At 30.1% G+C, this 25,892-nt stretch overlaps 2 protein-coding genes and 1 long non-coding RNA gene across 5 annotated transcripts; 2 read left to right on the forward strand and 1 right to left on the reverse strand.

The window, feature by feature from the left end:
* Positions 1 to 1,337: 1,337 nt before the first annotated feature.
* Positions 1,338 to 2,319, reverse strand: LOC124830830 (ruBisCO-associated protein-like). The gene has a single exon (XM_047304677.2). It carries the CDS (start codon positions 2,270 to 2,272, stop codon positions 1,469 to 1,471), a length of 804 nt encoding a protein of 267 aa, XP_047160633.1. The 5' UTR covers positions 2,273 to 2,319; the 3' UTR covers positions 1,338 to 1,468.
* A 13,949-nt stretch (positions 2,320 to 16,268) lies between these two features.
* On the forward strand, positions 16,269 to 18,382 carry LOC124830811 (uncharacterized). Of its 3 annotated transcripts, XR_007028208.2 has the most exons (4): positions 16,269 to 16,509; positions 16,582 to 16,706; positions 16,843 to 17,716; positions 17,826 to 18,382. It is a non-coding gene; the product is annotated as an uncharacterized LOC124830811 (long non-coding RNA). The 3 variants fall into 3 exon arrangements; XR_015780426.1 differs by having other exon boundaries at positions 16,269 to 16,706; XR_015780427.1 differs by having other exon boundaries at positions 16,296 to 16,706; positions 17,594 to 17,716.
* A 3,437-nt stretch (positions 18,383 to 21,819) lies between these two features.
* On the forward strand, positions 21,820 to 24,040 carry LOC124830827 (uncharacterized). Its single transcript, XM_047304675.2, has 3 exons — positions 21,820 to 22,226; positions 22,820 to 22,993; positions 23,558 to 24,040. Exons 1-3 carry the CDS (start codon positions 21,891 to 21,893, stop codon positions 23,780 to 23,782), a joined length of 735 nt encoding a protein of 244 aa, XP_047160631.2. The 5' UTR covers positions 21,820 to 21,890; the 3' UTR covers positions 23,783 to 24,040.
* The last annotated feature ends 1,852 nt before the right edge of the window (positions 24,041 to 25,892 follow it).

Genomic DNA, 25,892 nt, shown 5'->3' on the forward strand with positions numbered 1-25,892 from the left:
ATGAATATTAGTATAAATTTTAACAAACTAATAATTCTAGAAATGATAACATGTATTTTATGGGTGATTATTAATAAAAATATTGATTGACATCACAAAAATAATCTCCCAAACTTTGATTGTTAATTAATAGTTAATCTTGACCTAAAAAATAACTCTTATTGAAACTGGTTGAAAAACAACTATGATTGATATCAACTGAAAATATTTTAATTTTAACCAACTCTAATGGAAAACCAACATTAAATGAATGACACCAGACTAAAATAAAGCTAAAAAAGTTTTAAAAAATATAAAATTCTATATTTTTTATTTAAAATAAAAGATGAAATAATAAATTTTAAAGTAATTGAATAAATCTTATAAAATTATAATATTTCTTACTGAAACTACATAATTTATATTCTCTTATGAAACATTTATAATTCTCTTTAAAAGCAAATCTCTGAAGAGAAAAATTAATCAGAAAGCAAAGTTACCTTGCAGTAATAATAGAAAATGGACAATGCTGTATTGCCTTAAGAATTTCCCATATTTGGTAATTGCTTCAGAAGCACTTTCATTCTATATTTGAACTGTTAATAATTGTAATATATGGTTTGGGTCTATGACCCATTTCCTTGTCTTCCATTGATCATCATCTTCGGGCCATTTTTTAGCTGGAAAATAACCTTTACTTAATTATTTAATTATGTCTAGAATAAAAATGAGTAATTCTTTTTAGATTTAAATAATAGAAATAAAAAATAGACACAGGGAAATAAAATATCTTATTTTATTTGAAAGGATTAAATATATTTTAGTTCTAAATTATGACACATGTAAGAATCCGTGGTTGTGTCGAGTTTGATCTCTAAACTTTAAAAATATATAAATATAATCTTCATATAATTTAATTGTATTAATTATTTTTCTATGTGTTGGAAATATATTGTAGGTTTATGGTTGAATTTATATTATTTGACAGATTTTAATTCAAGTACAAGTTTGTAACATAATTTAACATGTAAAAAAAATTAATATAATTAGATTAAAAGTATTATATCCATCTTTAAATTTGAAGATTTTTTTTTTTCGAAAACAAGAGATGAGATGAATTGAATTTTGCATAAAGAATTAGAAATATATTTAATTATATTTTAAATAACCAATCAAAGAGTATCTGGTTTCATTTTCATTTCTTTTTATTAATCCAAGTATAGCATTATTGCGTCTCCGATAGAGATGTTATTATAGTGTAATGTCTGCCTTAATTTTCGTTCTTAGTTGACAACATCATTCACCTCAACTCTCAAGATACGACTTTTTTGTGAGTGATAAAAGAAAAGAACAGAAGATAAAGAAGAATATGTGTATACATATATAGATGTGATATAATGTTTATATATATGGGGGGAATGGATAGGGATGTTAACTAGTGAATAAGATGATGATGGTAATATATAAGAGCAGGCATGGAATGATATGTTCATTGTTGAGGAGAAGATTGAGTATAGAAATTATGGTAATGAATGGAAATTCCAGGAGCCTTTCTCTTCTTGAGAATGTCCATGCCACCGAGGAAGAAGACGATGGGTGAAAGAGTGGTCCAGTCCTCGTTCTCTGCGCTGTACCCAGCCAACAGCTTCCTTCTCGGATAAACCTTGGTCAGTTCATTGTACCTCTGCAACAGCACACCGGGATTCATAACAAAATCAACCTCCTTCTGGAACTGGTAATCCACAAAATCAACCAAGAACGACACAGAACTGTACAAACGAGAGTAGAACTCCTTGTTCAGGTTAAACGTGGGGGAAATCGAAGCTTCGGTGATTACCCCATTCTCCTTGAGGTTCTTTATCAGCTGTCCCACGCACTGGATAAAGTCACCGGGGGAGGCATCGATTTGCTCGTACAGCACGTCAATGCCGTCTACGTGGAGGTTCAGGTCCTTGCACTGGATGAGGTTTGTGAGCGACTGGGTGGCGTTGGCGATCCATGTTTTGTTGTCGAGGGATTTGAAGGGCTGGTGGGTGCCGCGGTTGCCGATGGAGACGAACACTTTCACGTCCACGTCCATGCTGCGGCCCTTCTCCTTGAACAGCTCGATGGCTTCCGGTGTCACCTTCTGGAGGTCCCAGGTGGGGCGGAAGATGCCGTTGGTGGGATGGTCGTCGTCGTCGTAGTCGGTGGCGAAGGTGAGTGCGATCTGGTACTCCTTCAGGAACTTGTTCGAGACGAAGACTTGTTCGAACGAGTCGTCGAAGGTGTATTGACGGAAAATGGACAACATTGTGTGAAGGAAAGAGTTTAAGGTTGCAGCTTGTGTTTGGGAAATTGGATACCCAAGTTGCTCCTTATATACTGGTGCAGTGCAGGGTTTCATAATGTTATTCTTTTTTCATACGTCCTTAATCTTCTAAATATAGATAGATATTAAAATTATAAATGAAATTATTATTATTGTTCTTGTTGTAGAATTAAATAATATATTAGTAGATATAATGTGGGAGAAAAGGAAGAAGTTAAAGGCAAGGTTTAGGGTTAGTGTGAAATGATATGGAACTTAATGAAACGGCAATGTGATGCTACGATTTCACCAACTCTGGCTAAGTAAAAGAAAATAAGTTCCTCTTCATTGGCTACTTTTGGATATGTGGTCCTGGATTTCCGAAACCTTTTTAGTTTCCTCTTCATGGCTTTCTCAAAATGGAATTATCTAAAAATAATATATGTCAAAATATTTTCTAAATTTCTCACCAAAATTTTTATTTTTTCGTCTAATTTTTCATTTTAAAATCTTAGTTTAGGTTTTTTTTTCATGAGAGAAAGAGAAAGTTAAAATACCTAAATCATCTGGCATATACCATTATCAGATTATTGTTCGTTTTGAAGGAAAATGAAATACGTAAAATAAATTACACATCAACAAATAAGTAAAGCGAAAACGGAACAAAAATTTAAATATGTATGTGTATAAAGAAAATTTACCACTTCATTAAATACATGCATTTGTATTAAATAAATGAAAAGATTGGATAGGCTAGTTTCTGACTTTTATATATGTATATGAAATATTTGTTAACAAAACTCTATCTTTAAAATAAATTTCAATATTTTTCTTATAATTTTGAAGAAATGAAACATGGAGATGGGCTCCAGCACGTGTAGGATCGCTAAATTTCTATATTTTCATAGTTGCAGTATTTCATAATGTAGATTGAACGATTTTATTTTCAAATCTATTGTAGCATAAAAAAAATATTATACAGATCATATTTGTAAAATATTGCAATGATATATTTGTTTTCAATGAATCAAAATTGATTATACAGTTTTAAAAAGTATAAAGAAATTATATATGAATAGTCTTCAATTTTAATAAAAAACAATGCCAACACTTGGGTAATGTAAATTATAATTCAAAACATGAATTAAAAAAAGTTAAATTATATATAAATTATTGATACTATGAAAAATAATTTGACTTGTACTCATACAATTTGTTCTCTATTTATGATTTTTTTTTCCTTTACGTTTGCGTTGGTAAATATCTTATTAATTGTCACGACTTCTATATTTTTATTTATTCTGAAAATGCTAAAATTATGTTTTTAATCATGATTTTAATTGAAGTTGTTTTAAGAAATGATTCCAATATTTAAAAATTAAAAATTAGAAATTATATCTTAAACACAACTTCTAATATTTAAAAGAAAATAAACTAAATGTTGATTAAAACACGGTTTTCTTTGTTAAAAATTAGGTTTTAAAGCACAATTTACTTAAACTCAGTCAACTATAATCAGTGATTAATTTCAAATCAATCCACTTTTACAAAAAAAAAGAACAATATATATGTAGAAAGAACAAAACAAAATTAAGTTATTAGCCATTCTTTTTAGACAAACCCCATTAGAATTTTAGAATTTTCGAAATGTAGAAAATATATTATAATAAATGCGAAGTGTCCTAACATAGAAAGTTACACCCTTCACATAATACTATATTATGATAATCCTAAATAAATTCGTTCATGCCTATAAATATCAATTGTTATAATAATTAAAAGTGAGAAAAAGAAAGATAACAAGCTACTGATAACGTGTTGGAGAAAGCATGCACGTGATCAACTTTTTCTCTTTCTAAAAAAATTATGATTTTATAATTATTTTTTTCATAATTTTGTTAAACTTTTAATTTGCTGCTGATATTTATTTTCTACAATGTAATACATTTTGGAAAATGAATTAGCGTTTAATTAATTATATAAATATGCATTTCAAATATTATTTTTTAGAAACGGATTTCTTAAGGAACACGAAACGCAGAGAATACAAAAGGTCCGTGGGTGATCCCTTTATGACATACCCATTGGGCCATTTAATGTGTCCAAATCATAAATAACTCCTCTTCCCTTTCACACTGATTTGAGAAATATTTGTAATTTTTTTTCATAAAATAGAGTTTTGCTATATATGTATTAGTATTCTTAAAATAAGATAATAATAAGTTTCAGTTATTAAAAAAAATATCATTAATTCCCCTCAAAATTCATTTTAAACGGCATTTACTTTAAACTATAACAATAAACAGGCGAGTATTTAATTAAATTACATTAAACTATAATTAAACACAGATTTAGATGATTCTACATCAACTATGTAAACATTTTTTTTTTCTATTTAGGATAACAAAAAGCAAAAGCTAGATTAACATGTAAATTTACAAGGAAGGCCCAATTAAAATATAAAAGCCCAATAACGTGTTATTCTCTCGTTTTTCTAGCTTAACGTCGTATAATACTTAGAACATTTTTAGGGTGTTGCTCCCTCCACCACCGCCCTATATTTCCTCCACCTCCCCACATTATTTTAAATACAATTATAGTTAAAAAGATTTTTACTTTTATCCTATTTTAAATAATTTGAAACTCTAATTTTATTTTTCCAGCACCCATCCACGGAACTCTCTTCCCCTTTCCCCATTTTCGTTTCACCTCCCGCACTTCCATTCCTTTTTCTTCCCAGTTTTTTTTTGGTTTGAAAGCTTCCATTGCCACCGTGGTGTGAAGGAGCGACGTCACCATGGTGTGGAGGAACATCGAGGAGCGTTCAGAGCATCAACCAGCGTGAGGAAGTATACATCAAAAACAAACTCTAAAATAAAAAAAGTAACCTTTAACGGAGGTGACATCTTCAACGGATGTCAACATCCGTTTAAGGTAAAACGGATGTATGTCGACATCCGTTTTTCCTTAAACGGATGTTGACATCCGTTGAAGGATATCACGTTTAAAGGTTACTTTTTTTATTTTAGGGTTTTATTTCAAGGTTTATTCGAATACGAGGAAGCATGACACGCACTGCACCACTGCACGACGAGAGCGATATTGCACGACGAGAGCAAGACGAGAGCGATACTGCAAGACGAGAATGGGTAAAATTAAAAAATAAAATAATAACCCTAAAAATAATTTTATAGGTTGTGAATGGGTAAAATTAAAAAATAATAATCCTAAAAATAAAATTTTACTGAGGGACAAAATAGTAAAGGGGAGGTGCAGGGAGAAAGGTGTGGTGGTAGAGGAAGCAACACCCACATTTTTAATGCAAAATCTTATAATATCAAGGAGTTTTCTTTTTTATTTATTTAAGTAAGTTTTACCATATTAAACTATTTGTAAAACTTTGTGGCAAATTTTAGATTTCATAAAATTAAAAATTTTACGACTTTTTATTTGTACTCTATTTTGTTTTTTAACTTTAAAGTTTAAATTAGTTGTAACAAATAAATATTTTTTATTTCTAAAATTTAATTTTATATAAAATATTTGAATTCCAAATATAAGACTTTCATTATATCACATCACTGTTTCACTTAAAATTTTGTCATAAAATAAATTTTTATCGTATAATTTGCTGGCAATAATTCATTATACTGTTGAAATCAAGAAAAGGATAATTTTAAGTCCCCATTTTTGTAAAGGTTATATGGAAAAAAAATATTCATATATATATAATTTTTTTTTATCTGAGTTGTGAGAAAGGGTTGATGATTAATGTAAATACGTGTAGTGTTGAGAAGAAAAAAATTAGTGGTTGCACTTTTATTGCTGTATTTTGAATGATTGAGGCATGGAAATTATTACTGCAAGATAAAGTTTGAAACCCACAATAACGAAAATATGCGAATGGTTATGTTGAAATTAAGATGCATGAATGATTATTAAATCGGTGGACATAGCAGAAAGGCTTGATGCTGCAAAACTTGTTATTGTGAATTAGCATCGAAAGAAGGCCCTTTTGACTCAACATTCCACAATCATATCTTCTTATTCATTACTTTCAACTCTAACTATTTTATAGAGAACTAAGATTTTAGTTGACCTATGCACATTCCCAACTATAACATGCTTTCTATCACAAACAGCCTATTTTATTTTGGGGAGGTTTGGATGAACAGGGCATCTTCATTTATTTTCCATTTCTTACTCTTGTCAATGTTTTCCAATAAATAGTTATTCTTTTATATATTATAAATTGGTCTAATCTCTACTGAAACCTTCTATGATTTATCTGGTAACGGAGTCTATGGTTAAAGTCTGATGATCAGACTCAGACGAGTATGTCCATCTATGATAAGGTGAAACTCTGACGGACGATCGACGACAGACAGTCAGATAAATCATAAGAGATAGAGAGCAAGAGATGGAGAGCAAGAGATGATCAGTGATCTGACCATGAGTTTATAAACCATAGTGTACTCTTGGATAAAAAAGACTTTCATTGTAGAAGAGGTTCTTTCGTTAAATAAAATAATAGATGAACATAAATTTATATACACATGCGATACCTCTATTGGTAAGAGATCTTTTAAAATGATACCAAAAACAAATTCGTGAAAATTTGATCCAGAGCTGACAATATATTACCGTGGATATATATATATATATATATATATTGTCCCTCCCTAACAACACACTCTCTCATGTTCAATAGCTATCCAATAATTAATAAAATAATATATTCAACAAATAATTTCAACTTTAAAACTAATTCAACTTCATAAAAACTAGTCTAACTTATACTTATTCGTATACCCTAAATTATTCTAATCTATATAACTTTCAACATGTCTGTATGAATTTGACCATTTAGAATATGAAAGCATAGCGATGGTGTAACAGAAAATGAGGATGAACGTGGAGGTTGGAGCTGAAAGGGGCCAAGAAACGAAGCTCCATTGAGGTGGAATTTGAAATGACAGATGAGAAGAGGCATTGGGAAATGGTACATGGAAAGCCCAATGAGATGATTTCTAGTAGAAATAATGTTGAGAAAGAAAAGGAGAGCCAACAAAGTTTAGCAATGTGACAAGGAAGAAAGTGATAGGTATGAAATGACTGGTTAAACTTGTGTAACCATTTCATCTCTATCCATATTAAAATTCTTGGAAAAGACATCGAAGCAAATGCACCCATATGTTTTACATGGACATCAAACACAAACTATGATTCAGTTTTCATTGCCAGTTTTGTGTTACTGTGTTGAGGGTATGGGTTTTATTCTTCTTGTCTTTCTCAATCACAAGAAACTACTGTTGCCATTCCACTATACCATCCATTATAATTCTTCTTCTTTTATTGCTAAAATACAAGAGCCACCATGCATCACTCAACTTTCTTTTAAACTTTTCTAGCTACTAGTGCTTTTAGCTCCTACTATCAAATTTATATCTTTCTCTCTTCTCTATATAATTTTTAAAACTATCAATCTTTAAATTTTTTATTATTAACATTAGGGCTATTACCACTTCATTTATCTTTTGGTACATTTACAATGACACATTAATTGTTAAGTAAAAACTATACTATATTTATCTTTTGGTACATTTATCTTTTGGTACATTTAACATGTTAATATTTTTTTCCATAGATAATTAGTAGATAACATTATTTTATTTACAAATTTTAGTTATTATATACAGATTTTGACCGTAGATGATAATATTTTTTCTTGTAATGACACAACTGGATACATAAACTTAAATTTGAAATTGATGACGATGAATCGTTTGTACTGATGGTAGTAATTTTTTGTATAGGTGTGTTGAATTATATTATGAATGAATAAAAAGAGGTTTAATAGGAAATTTGTGAAATTAAAAAAAAAAAAAGTTATATAGAAGAGAAAGGGAAGAAAGTCAAAATGAATGAGTGAAGTGAGTGGGGGAGACTGTGAATGGTGTTGAAAAGAGCCCACAAAGCTGTAGAAAAAGGCCTTATTGGGCCATAGGTAGTTTGGGTGTCCACTATTCATTGGGAAGCATAAGCCCCACTCCTATTTTCTCAAAACACCACATCATTACATAGACATTACTTCCATTTAGGCCGGTGCTTCAAGATTCTTTTCTTTTCTCCTCTTATTTATACCTATATTCCCTTTTTTACAAAAATTCAATTATATAAACAAAAAAATGACCCCACCTCCAATTCATTTCCTACTACGAATCAAGAATATCGTTTGACCTTTTGATGGAACATTTGAACAAAAGTCAACCCATATGGAGGCTGTAAACACACTTTCTCTTATGCTTTTTCAACCAAATCTTTATGTTATGTTCTCGATTAATGACCGTCACCAAATTTATACAATATTATTGTAACAAAATAAAAACGTACAGAGATAGTTTAGACCTGAAAAAAAGAATATTTTAAGACATACATAAGAAGAGTTTATATGATTTTTAATCAATAAATAGTTTATGAGATTGTCATCGTTTAAGAATTATACAACACCAACAATTGCTAATTACAAATGTTTTACTATTTCCAACGTAAGTAAGTCAACCTAAATGAAAATTCAGCATTGATGTGAAAGTTTTTGGGCAAAACCATTCCTACAAAATACTTCAATTGGTATTAGTAGGGTTGACTTATTTCAAAAATACAGGAGTTTATAAATTAAAAAGTAGAAGATAATTGTTTAGAAATGAAAATCTTAATATGTTAGGGGTGTAAGTTTATTTATTATGTTGGTTAAAGATAAAAAAAGTTGAGTATTTTATAAGAGAATATTTATAAATTTAATATCTTGAAATATTTTTTGTTGGAAGTGATGTGAATTAATAATTAATCTTAATAACATATTTAACAAAAAAATATGCTATCAGATTCTTATATAATTTTGTTTTCATTATTGGTATTGTATTTTCTGGATAAATTGTTGTTAAAAAAGTGATGATGATTAGAATAATAAAAATGTTTGGAAAGTTGAAGAAGTGAAGGAAGTGGTAGGAGGTAGGTGATAATGTAGATGAGATATGGGTAGTAGATGTTTAAATGAGAAAAGCATGACAATGATATGAAATGAGGTAAATGTAGAAAAGAAATGGTCAAATCAAGTTGCCTGTGGCCTACGGAAGTGAGTTAGAGAAAAGATTATGTGCAGAAGAAGAACGTGTTGTGGGGACCAGAAAACGGTGACAAAGATGTATCATAAGATGCATTGAATTGCTCTTTGGGATCAACATTGTTTCCGAACGACACACCCAAATTCTAGTTTCATCAGTTCATGCAACTCTCTGTTTCTGCATTCATTCAAGTATTCAAGTCTAGCTGCCAAATCATTTCATGCTTTTCTTCAAATTACTTTATAATGGACGATTCCTTTGGACCTACTGCCTCTATTCAACTATGCTCCATCACCGTTTATTTTCCCACTTGCCTTTACTGAAAAAACCTCTTTCCATTTCCAAATCATAAGAAATCTGTCAGCTTACCATTTAATCAGACATCAATTAGTACCACCAGAACCCCAAGTTGCTGCCTCTGTTCACAATTCAGAGTATACCTTATTCACTTTCAAATAAAATACTATAAAAAGTGTAAAAGGGTATTCATTAGTATCCTCAACATTCCACAATTAAACTTCATTATTGCTATACGAGTTTATTATTCTGTCTATAGGATGCTGTGGATTCTGTATATTACAAAAGTCAATATACAAATATCAATTTCATTTAATTTTTTGACATAAAAATTTTGCAACCTATCTTAATTAGGGGTGATTACTGATTCGATAGGACATAAATAATACTTATCTATTCATCTGACTCAAAAAAAAAAAAAAAAAAAAAAAAAAAAAAATATATATATATATATATATATATATATATATATATATATATATATATTAATTATCCCTCGTATACATGTAGTATTTTAAAATATGTGAATATCCATAAATACATGCACACATTTAAAAAATAATTTTTTTATAAATTTTAAAATAAAATCTAAATAAAATGAAAATTGTTTATATATAATATAATATAATATACATTAAATTAAATATAAATATAAATTAAATTTTAATTTTAATTTTTTTGCGTATAATAAATATTTATGATCATGAGTAACATGATATCTATATTTTATAAACGAGTATTAAAATATTCGTAAATATATAAATATTAACTATTTTTTACGGATTTTATTTTAATATATCGTATTTTTTTTGTTATTCTTAATTTTAATATGTTCGAATAAATTATTATCAGATGATTTATTATTTTTATCTATGCAAACAAACAATTTAAAAAAAAAACTAATTTTAAATATAACTCAACCTTTATAAAATCAGTCAATAAAGTATATTTATATTAATTTATATGTTTTAAATTCGTTTTTATCTCTGGTAACCGTGAGTCTCCAACAAAATTAAATATTTAAATTATTTAAATATTACTTAATAACATTATAGTCTTTAAAAAAGTCAAACTATCAATCTACATAATTAAAATAATAAATAATTATGATAAAAAAATTATAAAAAAAAATATTATTATTCGTAAATAATAAATTAATGTATCTTCAACTCAATTCAAATACATTTAACTTTTAAATTAATTTAATCACATTTAAATTTTTTTTTTTAATAACTCGAGAGCTCATAAGATTAAACTCATTTTGATATCTCTGTATTCTCAACATTTTGACATATCTATACTCTCTGCATATCTTGGGAAGATGAAAAAAACTTGTATTAGACATGTGTTTGAAGACTTCAAATTGATAAGAAAATATAAAAGCGGCTTAATCCAGGTTCAGTCATTAAAGTTATTGGGCCTCAAAAACATGGTCAAGAAAATGTAATTCTAATGTCAGCCTAATACGCTTTGGGCTGCCTTAATTAATCTCAGTTTATGAAAACCACTTCAAAACATAATCAATAATCTCCAGAAAATAGTTTGGTGTAATAATATATTATAATATGCAAATGTTTTCTGATTTATCGAGTTTTTAAAATGGGTTTCTCATTTTGATAACAACATGCACCAGAGTATCAGATTAGTAGTTGCATAAAGCTGTAGATATGCTAGATATTTATAGTGCTATTCATTTCCCAATGATGATGGTGAAGAAAATATTAACATTCAATCTCCCTCTCCAAATCCTAAATCTTCCCTAACAGCCTAAAACTAGGTACCTCTGTCTCGGCCTAATCATGATTAAGAACCTAACTAAATATCTGAGCTCACTTATTCGGAGCTAACTACTATGTAACATTGCATTGCTATTTGAATTATTGCGTTTGGTTTGGATTAAAGCTTATTAAAACTTGTAAAAGCACTCTTAGAGGTGAGTTTTTAAGCCTTACTTAACCCACAAAATCAAGAATGGTTCGATTGTGGGTGGAATAGAAGAATAAAATGTTCATTTAAAACTCGTTAGGATAGGCTCTAACCAGGTTCTGATACTATGTTAGAAGTGAGTTTTTAAGGTCTTATCTCTAGTTGATGTGAGACTCCCAACACACCCCTTTCACGCCGAGGTATAGATATCTCGTGCGTGATAATATAAATTGGATGATCCGATAACGATCAGATTGCGAATGGAATAGAAGAACAGAAAACACTTTTAAGTCTTATTATTCTTCTTCACCTTTTTAGAGAATTTAAAGTTTAAGGAAAACACCGTTATAAAAATAAAACTATCTATAATTTTCTACATCAATTACTTTATTCCCATATAATCATAAATATAAAGAGTATGTATTTTGAATAATCGACATTATACTTTATTTTAGTTGGTAGAAAATTTAGTAGATATGGTTGTGATTATTATTTCATATTCTGGATATCGTTTACAGCAGTATACAACATTACAAATTCTTGAAATAACCAATTAAGGTTAATTGTATTTTTAATTTAGTGAATTATACATGAATACATTGTTCTTAATTTATTTTATATTCTAAGTAGTTAGAGAGAAAAACATTATTTACGAAGAATCGAAGAAAATATAAATGAACAAATGATAAAAAAATTTAAAATCATATACAAATGTGTGTGTGTGTGTGTGTATATATATATATATATATATATATATATATATATATATATATATATATATATATATATATATATATATATATATATATATGCGTGTGTGTGTGACTTACTTATTTATGTTTATGTTTTATTTAAGTTTATGTTTTAATGTTTGATTCTGACTGTTTCCTTTTTACAAGTTATTTAGGAATACTAAAAAAATTTATTAATCTGTAATCGTATTCCAATCGTTAGTTATTACTAATTAATATATAAAGTGCATATTGTACATGGATTTATAACTAATGTTATTTTAATAATATTAAAATATTCATTTTGTAACAGTAAAATAGTTAAACATATCTTAAAAACTAAATAAAAAACTATTTTTTTAATGATGCAAACTTTACAAAATACTATGCGGTTGGTATTTATGAAAATAAATAAGTCATTCCAATACATAACTAAAAAAAGTATAGCTAAAGTTCATTCAGAAGGCAGTTGGTAAAAGGTATAGATATTATTAGATATATCAAAATAAAAAGTAAAGAATGTAATTAAAAAAAAAAAGTTGATGACATTTCAATTTGATTTTTTTAGTTATTTTAAGCTATATTAATTTTTTAAATTATAATTTATCTAAACAATAAAGTAACAAAATTACATTTTCCTAAAAAAAAAATTTCTCACATGCAGTGTTTTACTTTTGTATTTATTTGAGTATAAAAATAGTGTTTGTAATGAAATATTCCATTTTAAAATATTTAAATGCTAGAGTCATTTAAAATAATATTAAGTATATCAAAACTCCAAATCCAATCCATAAAATCAAAATTTATGGAGATTCCTTCGAGTATAATCGATGAAAACAAATTTTAATTACTATAATCGTAAAATAATAATATAGTTTTATATTTTAGACCCATTAAATGTTAAAATTTTCTTGACCTTCATGAGATTTCACATGTAAGGGATATTGAAAAGTAATTAATCATAGCAAGTGGTAGGATCAAATTCTTTATTTATACATAATAAAAAATAAAAAGACCACACGAGAAAGTGCTACAAATTCTTTGACCATGCGTGAGACTGAGAGCTTAGTGAGCTTCGCAATCACAATTGATTTTAGAACTATTGAGAATTATAAAAAAATATATTTATAATGAAAACTTGTTTTATATTATGTTGAAAAAGACTACACTTATCTTAAATATTATCTTGATATCAAGTTTATTGAGAAGAATTGTGCATTTATTTTTACACTGTTTAAGGTTTTAAACAGGTCTCTCTCTGAATTTATATATATTGTATATACTTCTTTTTATGTCACTTATTTTCCTGATTACTTATGTTATTAAATAAATTGAAATAGGCCATTGGAGTTAAAAATGATTTTTTTTTTACGTATAATGTCATTATTCCTAAAAAAAAGTAGTATATATAGTTTATTGGAAACATAGAAAAAAATAAAAGAGTTGGTCGACCTAAAACCATTTCCATGCAAAAAAGAGAAAAAGATTTGTAAGCAAAGGTAAAAAAATAATTACTAAATGGATTGTGCAATTCTATAACCTAATTATTGGATATATTGTGCTAACAATTCATATATTGTTCTTCTTGTTTTTATATAAGGGTTTTCTTTCTTTTTCTTTGATAATAGTGTTATATGTTTCTTCTACAGAAGATATATTCCACGAAAAAAAAAATCATTTTTGATGGAAACCTTGATACCAAGATCAATTTAACATTTAAAAATATTTTTGTACTAATCAATATTAAATCAAATTATTTAATCGTAAATTGATCTGAATAATTTTTAAATCTTACAACTACATTTTTTTTGTAAATCTCAAAAATTAAAAAACCTAAGATGATGATAAATTAAACATAGATATTAGATTAATTTTAAGGTGCTAACAGAAAAAGTAAATGCGACCATTAAAAGTATTGAAGTGTGTAAAAAAATCTTCGTGATGAAGAGCATATTTTACTTACTATAAATTAACAGAAGTATTAGTAAAATTGAAATTATTTGTATATATTATTATTGAACTAAGTTGGTTAATTAAGGGTGTATTAAACGGAAAAGTAATTAAGATTTGTCTGTTGCATGAAAGTATTAAAAAAATGGCATAAAGTTGGTAGCATGTGATGTGAGTTAGAATGTGAAATGACTATGGAGTTTTGGACTCACAGTCTTTATGTTATGGGGTATCCTCTGCCCTTTTTGTCTCGTTGACCTCCCACTTCCAACAATTCACCAAAGCAAAAAAAAAAAAGTTTTTATTTTCAACTCACATAAAATGTTACTGTGTTGTTGAGTAAGTGTAGAAAAGAAGAAAAAGTTACTAAATAATTGAAACTATTGTTCTAAATAGTTAATAAATAATTTGATTTAATATTGATTAAATCACATATAAAACCCCTCAAACGTTATCATGTGATATTCTCATCTTACACAACTTGTAAACTTTAAAATATTTACAAAAATCCTGAAAATATACAAAAATATATTTATAAAGCACGAAATGTAAAAGATTTGGATAAATTAAGATTATTCTTTGTTTTCCAATCTTTTCAGCGGTGAAACCTGTTAAAAAAATGTCTCTAGCATTTTATAGCAAAACTAAAAAAAAAAATGAGAAAAAAAGAAAAATGAATTTTATAGCATGTTATAAAGTACACTCTCACTCTATTTATTTTCCAGCTACAATTATATGGACCATTAATTTAGTTATTGCAAGATATATCGAATTAGATGAATTTAAGATTGGTAATTTTATTATGGGTTGAAATAAAAATAAATTGATTTAATATGTTTATGTTTTTATAAAATATTTTTGTAATTTGGTAATTTATTATGGGTTGGTAGATTGATTGATTTAAAGATATTTTATTTATTTTTTAGTTATTTTATATATTTATTATTGTGTAATTAAAATAAATTGATTAAATTTATTTTTTTAATAATAAAAATTGTTTGTCTATTTTAGTAAACATTATTATAATATGTAATTTGACAAACAAAATAAACATTTAAATTATTTAAACATTATTAAACAACATATTATAATTTTAAAAAAAATGTATTCTCAACTTAAAAATACTAAAAGAATATTGATAAAATAATAATAAAAGATTATTGACGATAAGTTATAAGTTAATTTTTTTCGACTCAATTCCAATTTATTTAATTCATGATAACAAACATTGATTTTTTTAACCCAATATAATTTTCTTTTATAGATAAATGTTAATACATCTTCCACTTTCCATTCTCTATTCTAAACATCCCAAACCAATTTTATAGATCTTGTATAAATATTAGTGGGAGAGTTAAACTCATACCATCTCTCATATTCATTAAACTTTATAATTAAGTTTTATAACTTTTATTCAATCTAATTTAAATTCGTGATGAGTCTAATTAAGTGATTAGTTTTAATCCTTGTTAATATATGTAATTGAAAATACAGTAGAAGATAAATAGGGTGACAAATTTGATGTTAAGAGAATAATAAAAGATGTAATTAAAAGAAAAAGATAACTAGATATATCTTTTTAAAAAAACAATTATTGATAATTTCGTACTAATAATAAGATTATTCGACAGTAAATTTTTCTTTAGAAAGAAAGATGAACATCATTTAGATAATTTATTTATTTATTTGGTAAACAGCTACTAATTGTGATGGTATGGCAAGTTAAATGGATGAAAGAAGCTGAGTGTGACTAATTCAGAGGTTTAACCTAATTCTGATTCCCAGCCTCTGAGTACAGAGACAAAGACGTTGTTAAGGTCAACGACCCTTTCCCTTCTTCGATCAAACGATTACGTCATCCTCCACGTCACTCACACATTCGGTAATAAGAAATTTAAAAGGGCAGCGATATTCCAACAACTGGATTTTGACAACACTTTTGACAACGCCACGTGGCGCGTTGTACTTGGTTGGGTTTGAATTTATTTTCTTAATAAGAAAATCTGCTTTGGATGAGTTTCCCAAACTGCCCTGCTTCATTTTTCACTTAATCCTTTGTCCAGAATAGTTGGTGCTCATTGCTAGGGATTTCTTTTTCAAATTTTCGTTGTCTCTCCTTCACACAGTCGTTCTTCTCTGCCCCACCACTCTCGTTCTCTGTTCCATCACTCTCGTTCTCCTTCACACTCTCTTTTTCGTCTTCCATTTTCAGGTTTTTGATTTTCATTTCATTTTATGTGTTTGTTGTGTTGACTGTGTACCCATTTGAGTTGGTGTGGTGCAGTTTTGTTTGTGGAGTTCGTGGTCTGCTTTAACCGGTCTCAATGGAAGGGTTTTTTGAAGTTTGTGGTTCTTTGTTCGTTATTTTGTACAATGGCTTCGACCCCTGACATTGGTTCCTCCAACAAGGTATGTACTTCATTCATTTTAGGTATTCATTGTGTTTTTGTTGGTTATATTGAAGCTTTGTCTTTATGGGTTGTGGGTTTTTATGGGTTCTGTGTTTTATCGCGACTTAATACATGAAAAAAATATTTATTTTCAGATGCAGTTGTTTGTTCGACATTCAATGAAAACCAAGTTTATTGGTGGTTTGAAGAAATGTTGACTGACAAACAGAAGGCTAGTATTTCACAAACTCCATTTCAATGGTTTTTAGAACTAAATGATGACATTAAGCTTGGTAGGAATATTCTGAGCGATTTATTAGAAAGGTGGGATGATGAGAGGGGTGGTTTTTGGTTTGGAGAAAAATTTGTGGAATTAAAGGAAGTAGATGTTACGTTAAGCTTAGGGCTGGGTTTAGTTGGTGAGCCGATTATGTTGAATGAAAAAACACTTGAAAAAAGTGATTGTCGGAAGTACTTTGCAAAAGGTAATGGAAAATATGAATTGCAAGTTATATATGAATTTATTTTGAAAAAACACAAGAAGTTGCCTTCAGTAGATGTTTGTAGGCTATACATTTTGGTAGGAATTTCTGAGATATTGTTACCAATCGTACCAAAACAATATTCCCAATTTTGTTTGAAAAAGTTGATAAAATAAATGATTTGGGTAGGTTTTGTTGGGGTCGTATAGTATACCAATATCTACTTAGTAGTTTCAACAAAGCTTGTACAGCTTGGAATGGAGGAAAAGGTGCAAGGACTATGTATGTGGAAGGTTGTGTGTACGTGTTCCAAGTAAATCTTTTATATGGATTGTTTCATTCCTTGAAATGTTTGAATTCATAAATGTATAATGTTTTAGTGAGCATTTTATGTATACTAATTATGGTGTGTAATGTATTTCAGGTTTGGTTTTGTGATCGTTTCGTTCCTTCTAATAATTTAGTTCATAAATACCCTAGAATTTTGCATTGGATTAATGTGAATGTAGGTGACAATTTCATAAAATCTACAATGGAGTCGGGTGTGGTATGTAATCAGTGGTTTTATTAACATATTTGATTTAATGATTTAATTTATACAATTATGTTTTTGATGAATTTGCATACTCTTGATGATTATGGTGCATCAATAACAGAAATGAGTCAGCCATTTGTGAGAGCATCATTTAGTCCAGCTGGAGAGGAAGAAAGGAAGAAAGCACATTCAAGGTCAGCAACCAATAAAAAACAGAAAAAAGATATTGATGATGGTTTAGATGGTGTTTTAGAGGAACAAGTAGTTGAAATTAAAGCACTTGAAAAAGAGTCTGAAGCATTGAAGACTAAGTTGCTTGAGGAGAAAAATAAATATTATGGTGGTTACAGTACCCCATGTAACCAACATGAGAATTGCAACAACTTTGGATGTAGGGAGAAGATTGCAGCAATGAAATTGTTATGAAGTATTACATGCACCGAAAGCGATTCAAAAGTGCAGTTTGTAAAACTTCGTACACCAGATATAGTCCCAAACTTTAATTATGGATAGTTGTATTACTGTAGTATTTTGTAGAACTTTAATTATGGAACTTATTTGTATTTGAAACAAAGATTTGGTTTGTTAATAAAGAAAGTGGTTGTTAGCAAATGCTTATTTGAATTGTTATTGTAATATTCATTCCATTTATTGATTGGTAGTGTTGTTTAATTTTCATCCTTAGTTGTTCTTAACAAATGTCCAGTTATGTCCATTTCTGTGACCCCTATATGTAGGGAAGACCCATTAAGGGTGTTTGTAAGTTGACAGCTGAATTGATGAACAATTTTGACAGAGCTGAAGCGGTTGTAATCGATTACAGAGAAGTTGTAATTGTTTACCTATTTGATAAATTGTTTTTGTACCAAAACCTCATGAGTGCTACAAAGCCTAGCTTAATCGCTCCCTGGGAGCCCTTTACAGTGTGTTAATGCAAGTGTAATCACTAACATGGGCCTGGTAATCGCTTACCATTGAAAAAATGGCCTTTTGTACCAAAATTAAAGGGGTGCTACCCAGTCTAAGCTGAACAACTTCCCACTGTCTGCAGGAGTGTGTTTTGAGTGTTTTGTGAATTGGTTAACCAAGTTGGGCATGGATGAAGGTGTGCAGAAGAAGGATTTTGAAGTTAGGTGAGTCCTTTGTTGATGGAAGACCAAGTACATGTGATCTTGGGTTGATGGGGGAGGCCATTGACCATGGACAGCCTTTGACATGCAGTTGTAATCGCTTACATGTGTTGGTAATCGTTTACAATTGGAAAAATGCCATTTTGTACCAAAAGTTGACTAGTGCTACCCAGTTTCGGCTGAAGAACTCCCCACTCTCTGCAGGACTGTGTTTTAATTTTTTTTTGAAGTGGTTAACCATGGATGAAGGTGTGGAAAAGAAGGATTTTCAAGTTAGGTCAGTGTCAGTTGTTGATGGAAGACCAAGTACAGGTGATCACAGTGTCAGTCTCGGTATTTGTATTTTGGGGAGTGGATTTTGGTCTTGCATCTGTTCGTCATTTTTTGGTGTGTCTTGCTTTTGGGTTGTCACTTACGTTGGTTATTTGTACCAACAAATATTAATTTTGTTTTGCAGTTGTTTGTTCGTCATCATTGACACAAGACTGATGTTGTAATCGATTACAGGGAGCTGGTAATCGCTTACCAGTAGAAAAATCTTCTTTTGTACCGAAAGTTGAAGAGTGCTACCCAAACGTGGCTTAAGCACTCCCCAGGAATATTTTGGATTCGTTATGACTGTCTTTTGAAGGTTTTGTGGATGCATCATTAATGGAACACTTCAAGTTGGAATACTTCAATATTAAACAAATATAAACAAAATAATGAAGGGTATTGAGTAATGAAAAATGACTTTGGGGACACAAAATCAACTTTGGGGAACAATGTTCATCTAGCTGGGGAGTACAGTTGAAGTTTCTGTACAAATTACACTTTTTCCTGTAGTAATCGATTACAAGACCCCTGTAATCGATTACCAAAGGAAAAAGGGTAATTTGTACAGAAACTTCAACTGTACTCCCGAGCTAGATGAACAATGCTCCCCATTCTCTATTTTTGTTGAATTTTTCCTTTTTTGAGATGGGTGAGTGACTTCAATGTTATTGGGTGTACTCCCTGCACTAATAATGAGGTTAGGTCATTGATTTCTTCAAAATAAAAATGTACATTTAGGTGGTTTTCTCCAATTGAGGTGAGGTGCATAACCCATGCTGTCAACTTTGACCTTTGCTGACTATTTTAATCATAACTTTTTTCACAGACCTCCAAATGATGTGATTCTTTTTTTATTAGAAAGTAGACTCAAAAATCTTTCCAATGACTACTAATTTATAATTTTTGGACATCTGAGTAGATGCAGTTAATTCCTTAAAGTTAACGTTTTATATATTTCTACCACCTCTCATCTTTGCTGGTTGTTTTGCTCATAACTTTCTCCACCGAACTCCAAATGAGTTGATTCTTGTTTTGTTGGAAAGCTCTTTGAGTCTAGATTCCAACAAAACAAGAATCAAGTCATTTGGAGTTTGGTGGAGAAAGTTAAGAACAAAACAAGTAGCAAAGGTCAGAAAAACAGAGTTGGGGAGCAGTGTTCATCTAGTTGGGGAGTACCGTTGAAGTTTCTGTACAAATTATCCAGAGGAAAAAGGATAATTTGTACAGAAACTTCAACGGTACTCCCCAGCTAGATGAACACTGCTCCCCAAAAAAAGGTTTCAATATATATAGTCGAACAACACTGGAAGAAAACGTATGGTACTCTATCAAAATTGAAATTTTATTTATATAATATATTATCAGTACATATTACCTAACATTTATAATCATAATCTTTTGTTTACAAAAAACATGTACAAGGCTTATACAATGTAAATATCTAGGCAACTAATAAACATATAATTGAAAACCTATAAAATCCTAAGTGTTGCAACACTTGTTCTCTTCACACGTTGTCATTGTGTAGAATCCAGTCCATATATATTTTTGTCTAAATACTTGCAACTGCTCCTGAAATCAACACAAGTTACTTTAAAAAATTAACACAATACCAAAATCATCTAGTCTTTTAACAAAGTTACTGATCCTTACATTGTTGTGATCAAGCATACTTTTCTCATTCAATTTTTTAACAACATACCAAATAATAACTCAAGGTTTTGTGCCTGGGAAATGCAAAAAAACAAAAAAAAGTATAACACACCTACTAGTTAATCACATCAACAAATTATATTTGAAACATCTATTATCAAACATCAACAAATCATATATTTGATGAGCATAATACCTAATGTTCTCAATCACCAAGGCTCCTAATAAATTAGTTATTACAAAAGTCTATAAAAAAGATTACATACTTTACCTTGCTCGGGCGAAACAAATATCTCAAATCAAGAACCAAAAAATTGGGCTGCAAAAATTCCAAATATGTAAATATAGAGAAATAATTAAAAAAATAATATAATTTTCCAAAAGCAGAAACAACTAAGAGATATAAAGATTACTAACACATTTGATAATTTCAATACCCCAACCAAGAAGCCAATAGACAACAACTTACCCCAAGAAAAGGCCATGTTAAGAGAAACTTTATTCCAACCGACGAAGGAACAATAGCACGAGCGAGAGAACGAAAGCTTTGGAGAAATGACGCCAACGGTGGACCCAAGCGATACAAAGACAACACTTCAATGGCTGACAGAGAGAGACGACTTCCTCCGGAGACAACGGTGGATCCAAGCAACGAACGAACAACAGTGGATAAACACAGTACTTCGGTGGCGGAGATTCGAATGAGGAATGTCGAAGGCGGTGAGAGAGTTTCGAAGAGAGGAATAGGTTTTTCTTCTGAATATTGTTTCAAAAAGTGAAAAGTACCAAAATGTTTCTGAACATTCTTTCCAAAGATGCCCTCGAAGACAAAATGAAACTTTTAAAAAAATTTGATAAAAACAACCAATGATAATGTCACACGTATCGTTGTCAAATTATTGTCAAAAATCTGTTGTCGAAGAAACCTTTTCCAATTTAAAATTGTGTAATAATTTCTTGCGTTACAGTCTGCATAATTCACAGGTGTTTAAATGCAGACATTTGCACTCACTGAACCATTCATTTATCTTCATTCCTTCAATCAGTTTTCTCATTACCAACAACGACAAAACTCCTTTCGTTCCACCATGTTTGAACACTCTGCAACTGCTTCACCCCTTCCTTCATCTTCTTCTCTCTTCCCTCAGCTCACTCATTTCGACACCCTCTCCCAGCTCAACAACTCCGACACCAGTTACTGCTACCACAACAACAGTACCAGTAACTGTAGCAGTGGCTATAGCAGTTATGGTGGCTCTCCCACTTCTGTTCCTACTCCCACCTTTATGCAGAGGAGTGTCAGTAGTAACTCCTTCAACTACACCAACAATGGCACCCACCACCCTCTCTCTGCTTTCTTCGCTGAATTGCTCGACTCCCATGATGCTCCTGTTCGGAGAGTTTGCAGTGCTGGTGATCTTCAGGTACATTTTTTTCTTCTTCATTTCATGCACTCACTGTCACATGTTGTGCAGATCACTCTGTGAAGAATCTTTGTTCTGTGTGCAAACTGGTTTTGTTGGGTGTGCGAACTGGTTAAGTAAGAACTCTGGTAGGTTGAAAAGACCGTGACAGAAAAAAAAAGTCGATAAATTGCAGACTTAAAAAATTCAACTTTGATCATGATATCTCCCGTGTACCCTTCTGCTCTTTCACTTCAAACTTTATTTTCAGCTTAAAATTATTGTACGGTTTGTTTGTGAGTAGTCAAGTTTTGCGAGACACTGGTACGTAATAAGGACTGGTGAATAGGTAAAGCGTAACCGCGAATGAAAGGAGTTTGATTTAATGTATCAAAGAATAGAAGACTAGTGTGTTCATCGAATCCTGTGTGGCTATGTTCAATTGATTTGATCACCGAGGTAGATTGTTTTAGTACTAGAATTTTATGTCAAACAGAATCAGGAAGATTCTTTATATTGTTTTTTGCTTATGCTTACTTCCTCTTTATTATCTGTAGCAACGTGATTTTTATTTTATTTTGATAAGTTTTTATAATATGGAACGTTTTGTTCAGGGGATTAATGGAATTCAACACAATCACCTCTCGGATAGTCCGTTGTCAAGCGAAAGGAGTATGATTATAGAAGGTATGAACAGAGCTTGTAGATATAGCCCAGAGGAGAAGAAGGTGAGAATTGAGAGATACAGAAGCAAGAGGAACCAGAGGAATTTCAACAAGAAAATCAAGGTTCACTTTTTTTTTTTAAAATGTTTTGACTCACACTCACTGTTTTGATCATGTTTACTTACTTAGAGTAGCTTTCAATGTTTTACTGTTGTGAATAGAGTCCTCTGCTGCATCTGCATCAACCAAAAATATATATTCCAAAAGGACCACAAATCTAAGAATATAGTGGACAACACTGTGCTTGGCTTCATGATCTATGATTAAAAATAAAATCATGTCCAAGGTTGAATTACAAGTTAAGAGACACAGTTAAAAGATAATCCACATGACAAAATCCTGATTAAGAATAGAAGTGAAACATTTTCTATATAACAGGACAGGAATTTGACAATTTGTTCCCCACACTCACTGCTTGATAACAGGACCAGAATTTAGTTAAGCATGAAAATCTTCCCACAGATTTTGTCTTATTCTTTAAGATTAGTGCCAGGCTCAATCAAACGTGTAATTAACAACATGCCCTTTATATTACACCTCAGTTTATAGTGCAATGTTATAATGTTTTCAACGGATGAAAAAACTAGAGTGAAAATGTTAACTTCTCTTCTTTTTGCATTGAATCAGTATGCTTGCAGGAAAACATTGGCAGACAGCAGGCCACGCATCAGAGGAAGGTTTGCAAGGAATGATGAAATTGACAAGAACACTTCAATTCAGTGGAGCCAAAGTGGTGGAGACGAAGAGGATGAAGAAGATGAGAATTGGTTCACCATCTTAGATTCCTTAGTTGCTGCAAATTTTGCTCAAGAGTCTCAAGGCAGCTGTTCCTCCTTTGGTGTATTCTATTAGAATAATTGCATGTTTGATAAGATAACCCAGTTGTTTTTCCATTTGTTTTCCATGTTCAAAGAAGCACTGTGGTGCACTTTGTTTAGGTTAGATCAAAGTAGTAATGTAAATATAGTTCTCCGAGTCGTCAATGCAATTATTATTAGCCTTTTAATCTAGGGTGATGTTTTTGAGTGCCCTTGTAACTTTTTATAGGATTCAGCAGCAATGTATTATTGGATGAAAACTTTGGCAATAGTTGTTGTACTTGTGGTTAAAGTCTGCAGCATGTATTATCACATCCCTTTTGTTGAAGCACTTCCTTGAAAAGAGAATAGAAAGTGACCATCACTTGCATTGCACTCTGAGGGGATGTACCTATCACTTTTTTCTCACTGTGGATTTGGGACACAACAACAATCAAACCTTCCCAATTTGTTTTCAACTTCAACCACATTGTCATGCCAACTGCAAGCCCAATGAAGCAGTTCTTTTACCTTCAGAATTATTCATGGCCTTGCATACTTGTCACATATTTCAAACTTTAATCATTATTAGTCTAAAATATTTTATCAAAGACATTCATAGCAGAAACATCGGTATTAACTTTGACATTTATATTATTGGAAGTCTTAAGTTGACTAGAGATAAGAACAATTTAGAATATATATAAGTAGCTATTAATCTCACTTTACAAGTCGGTTTTGTAGGGTTGAGTTAAGCTTAAAGTTCTTGTTGAAGGCTTCCAGGTGTTCATTAACTCATTGCCTTAAGGTTTTGGATAAAGTAATGTCAATACTTTATATGATTGGACTCATATCTCATTGGTGTTTGTATCTTCCTAGTGAATTTTTTCCTCAATAAAATATTTTATCAAACACCTTCTTATCATATCGGTATTAACTTTGACATCTTTGTTATTCCGAGACTCTAATGTTATACTTCATTACTACAAATATGATACTATTTGAAATGAAAAAAATAACTAAACTAAGTTTTATTGATTTATTTTGATACATGATCCTATAGGTTTTGCTCATCCTTAGCGAGAACAGGAAGAAGAATGAAACAGAAGGTAGATGTGGCGTGTTGCCATATCTTAATAAATGTTGAGGTTTTAATGCTCCAAAAAGGACTGAAGAGTCAAAAAGGTTGGAGGCATAGCACAACATAAGGCATAAGCAATGTCCTTTGAAGGTTCCATCTTTTGAACAATGCACTTTGGCTGAAACAGTGAAGCCATGGGTCAAAATCACTTCCACAAGACATGCTTCGTGCGTTTTCTGGTCAAAGACACAACACATTCATAACAATCTTAATGGGATTCAAGGATTATGATTAACCCACCACCTATCCTTCAAAAAATAACTCATTTCAAATAAAAGTAATCTTAGTTTATTTGATTAAATTCGACCATCATTATCATTATTTAAAACAACATTGCCATTCATTATAAAATGTATTGTAGGTGTCATTTGTATGACAAATGCAATATTCATATAATGTATGGTCTCCTTATAATGTATAAATCTTTTAATTTATATTATATATTATTCATCTTACTTATTTTTAATTATATGTCAACTTTCAACTATGTTAAATTTCTGTCAGAACATACATATTTACTTATTATATATTTGCTTATAAGATTTATTACAACAAGATTAGAGTTTAATTTCACAATAATTAGTAAACCACAAATTAAAAAAAAACATAATTTAGTTTTAAAATTTTAAACATATTCCATGCAAGTTCTAATAAATGTCCATGATATAAATATTGTCTCATCCTTAAGAAAGCATCGATAAAGAACTAATGCTTTATTAAATATGAATGAGTCTACACTTTTTGACAACCAAGTGTGTGTAAATATTTGAAATAAATTGTTTTATGGGCATGTTCTAGCATGCAAAGCAAGCAACCTCCATTTTTCTATTGTTTGCTTTTCATGGTCTCTTTTCCTTTCGGAATATTTAACTTCAACCCAGAATTAATTAGCTACTGTTTTCTACTTTTTACTCATCATTACTTAGGAGTTAGGAGGTCATAGATACTACCCGAACAAGTTGTGAAATTCAGGGCTAATACAAAATATATAGTATCTCCATAGCAAATCTCTTCTGAGCACTGT

Source organism: Vigna umbellata, chromosome 6, assembly GCF_029865625.1.
Source record: "Vigna umbellata cultivar VRB3 chromosome 6, Vumbellata_1.0, whole genome shotgun sequence".
Classification (NCBI taxonomy): Eukaryota; Viridiplantae; Streptophyta; class Magnoliopsida; order Fabales; family Fabaceae; genus Vigna; species Vigna umbellata.

Coding starts and splice junctions, on each gene's coding strand:
- LOC124830830 (XM_047304677.2), bottom strand. CDS start 2,272: ATGTTGTCCATTTTCCGTCAATACACCTTCGACGACTCGTTCGAACAA.
- LOC124830827 (XM_047304675.2), top strand. CDS start 21,891: ATGTTTGAACACTCTGCAACTGCTTCACCCCTTCCTTCATCTTCTTCT. Junction 22,227..22,819: donor GCAGTGCTGGTGATCTTCAG/GTACATTTTTTT, acceptor CGTTTTGTTCAG/GGGATTAATGGAATTCAACA. Junction 22,994..23,557: donor ATTTCAACAAGAAAATCAAG/GTTCACTTTTTT, acceptor GCATTGAATCAG/TATGCTTGCAGGAAAACATT.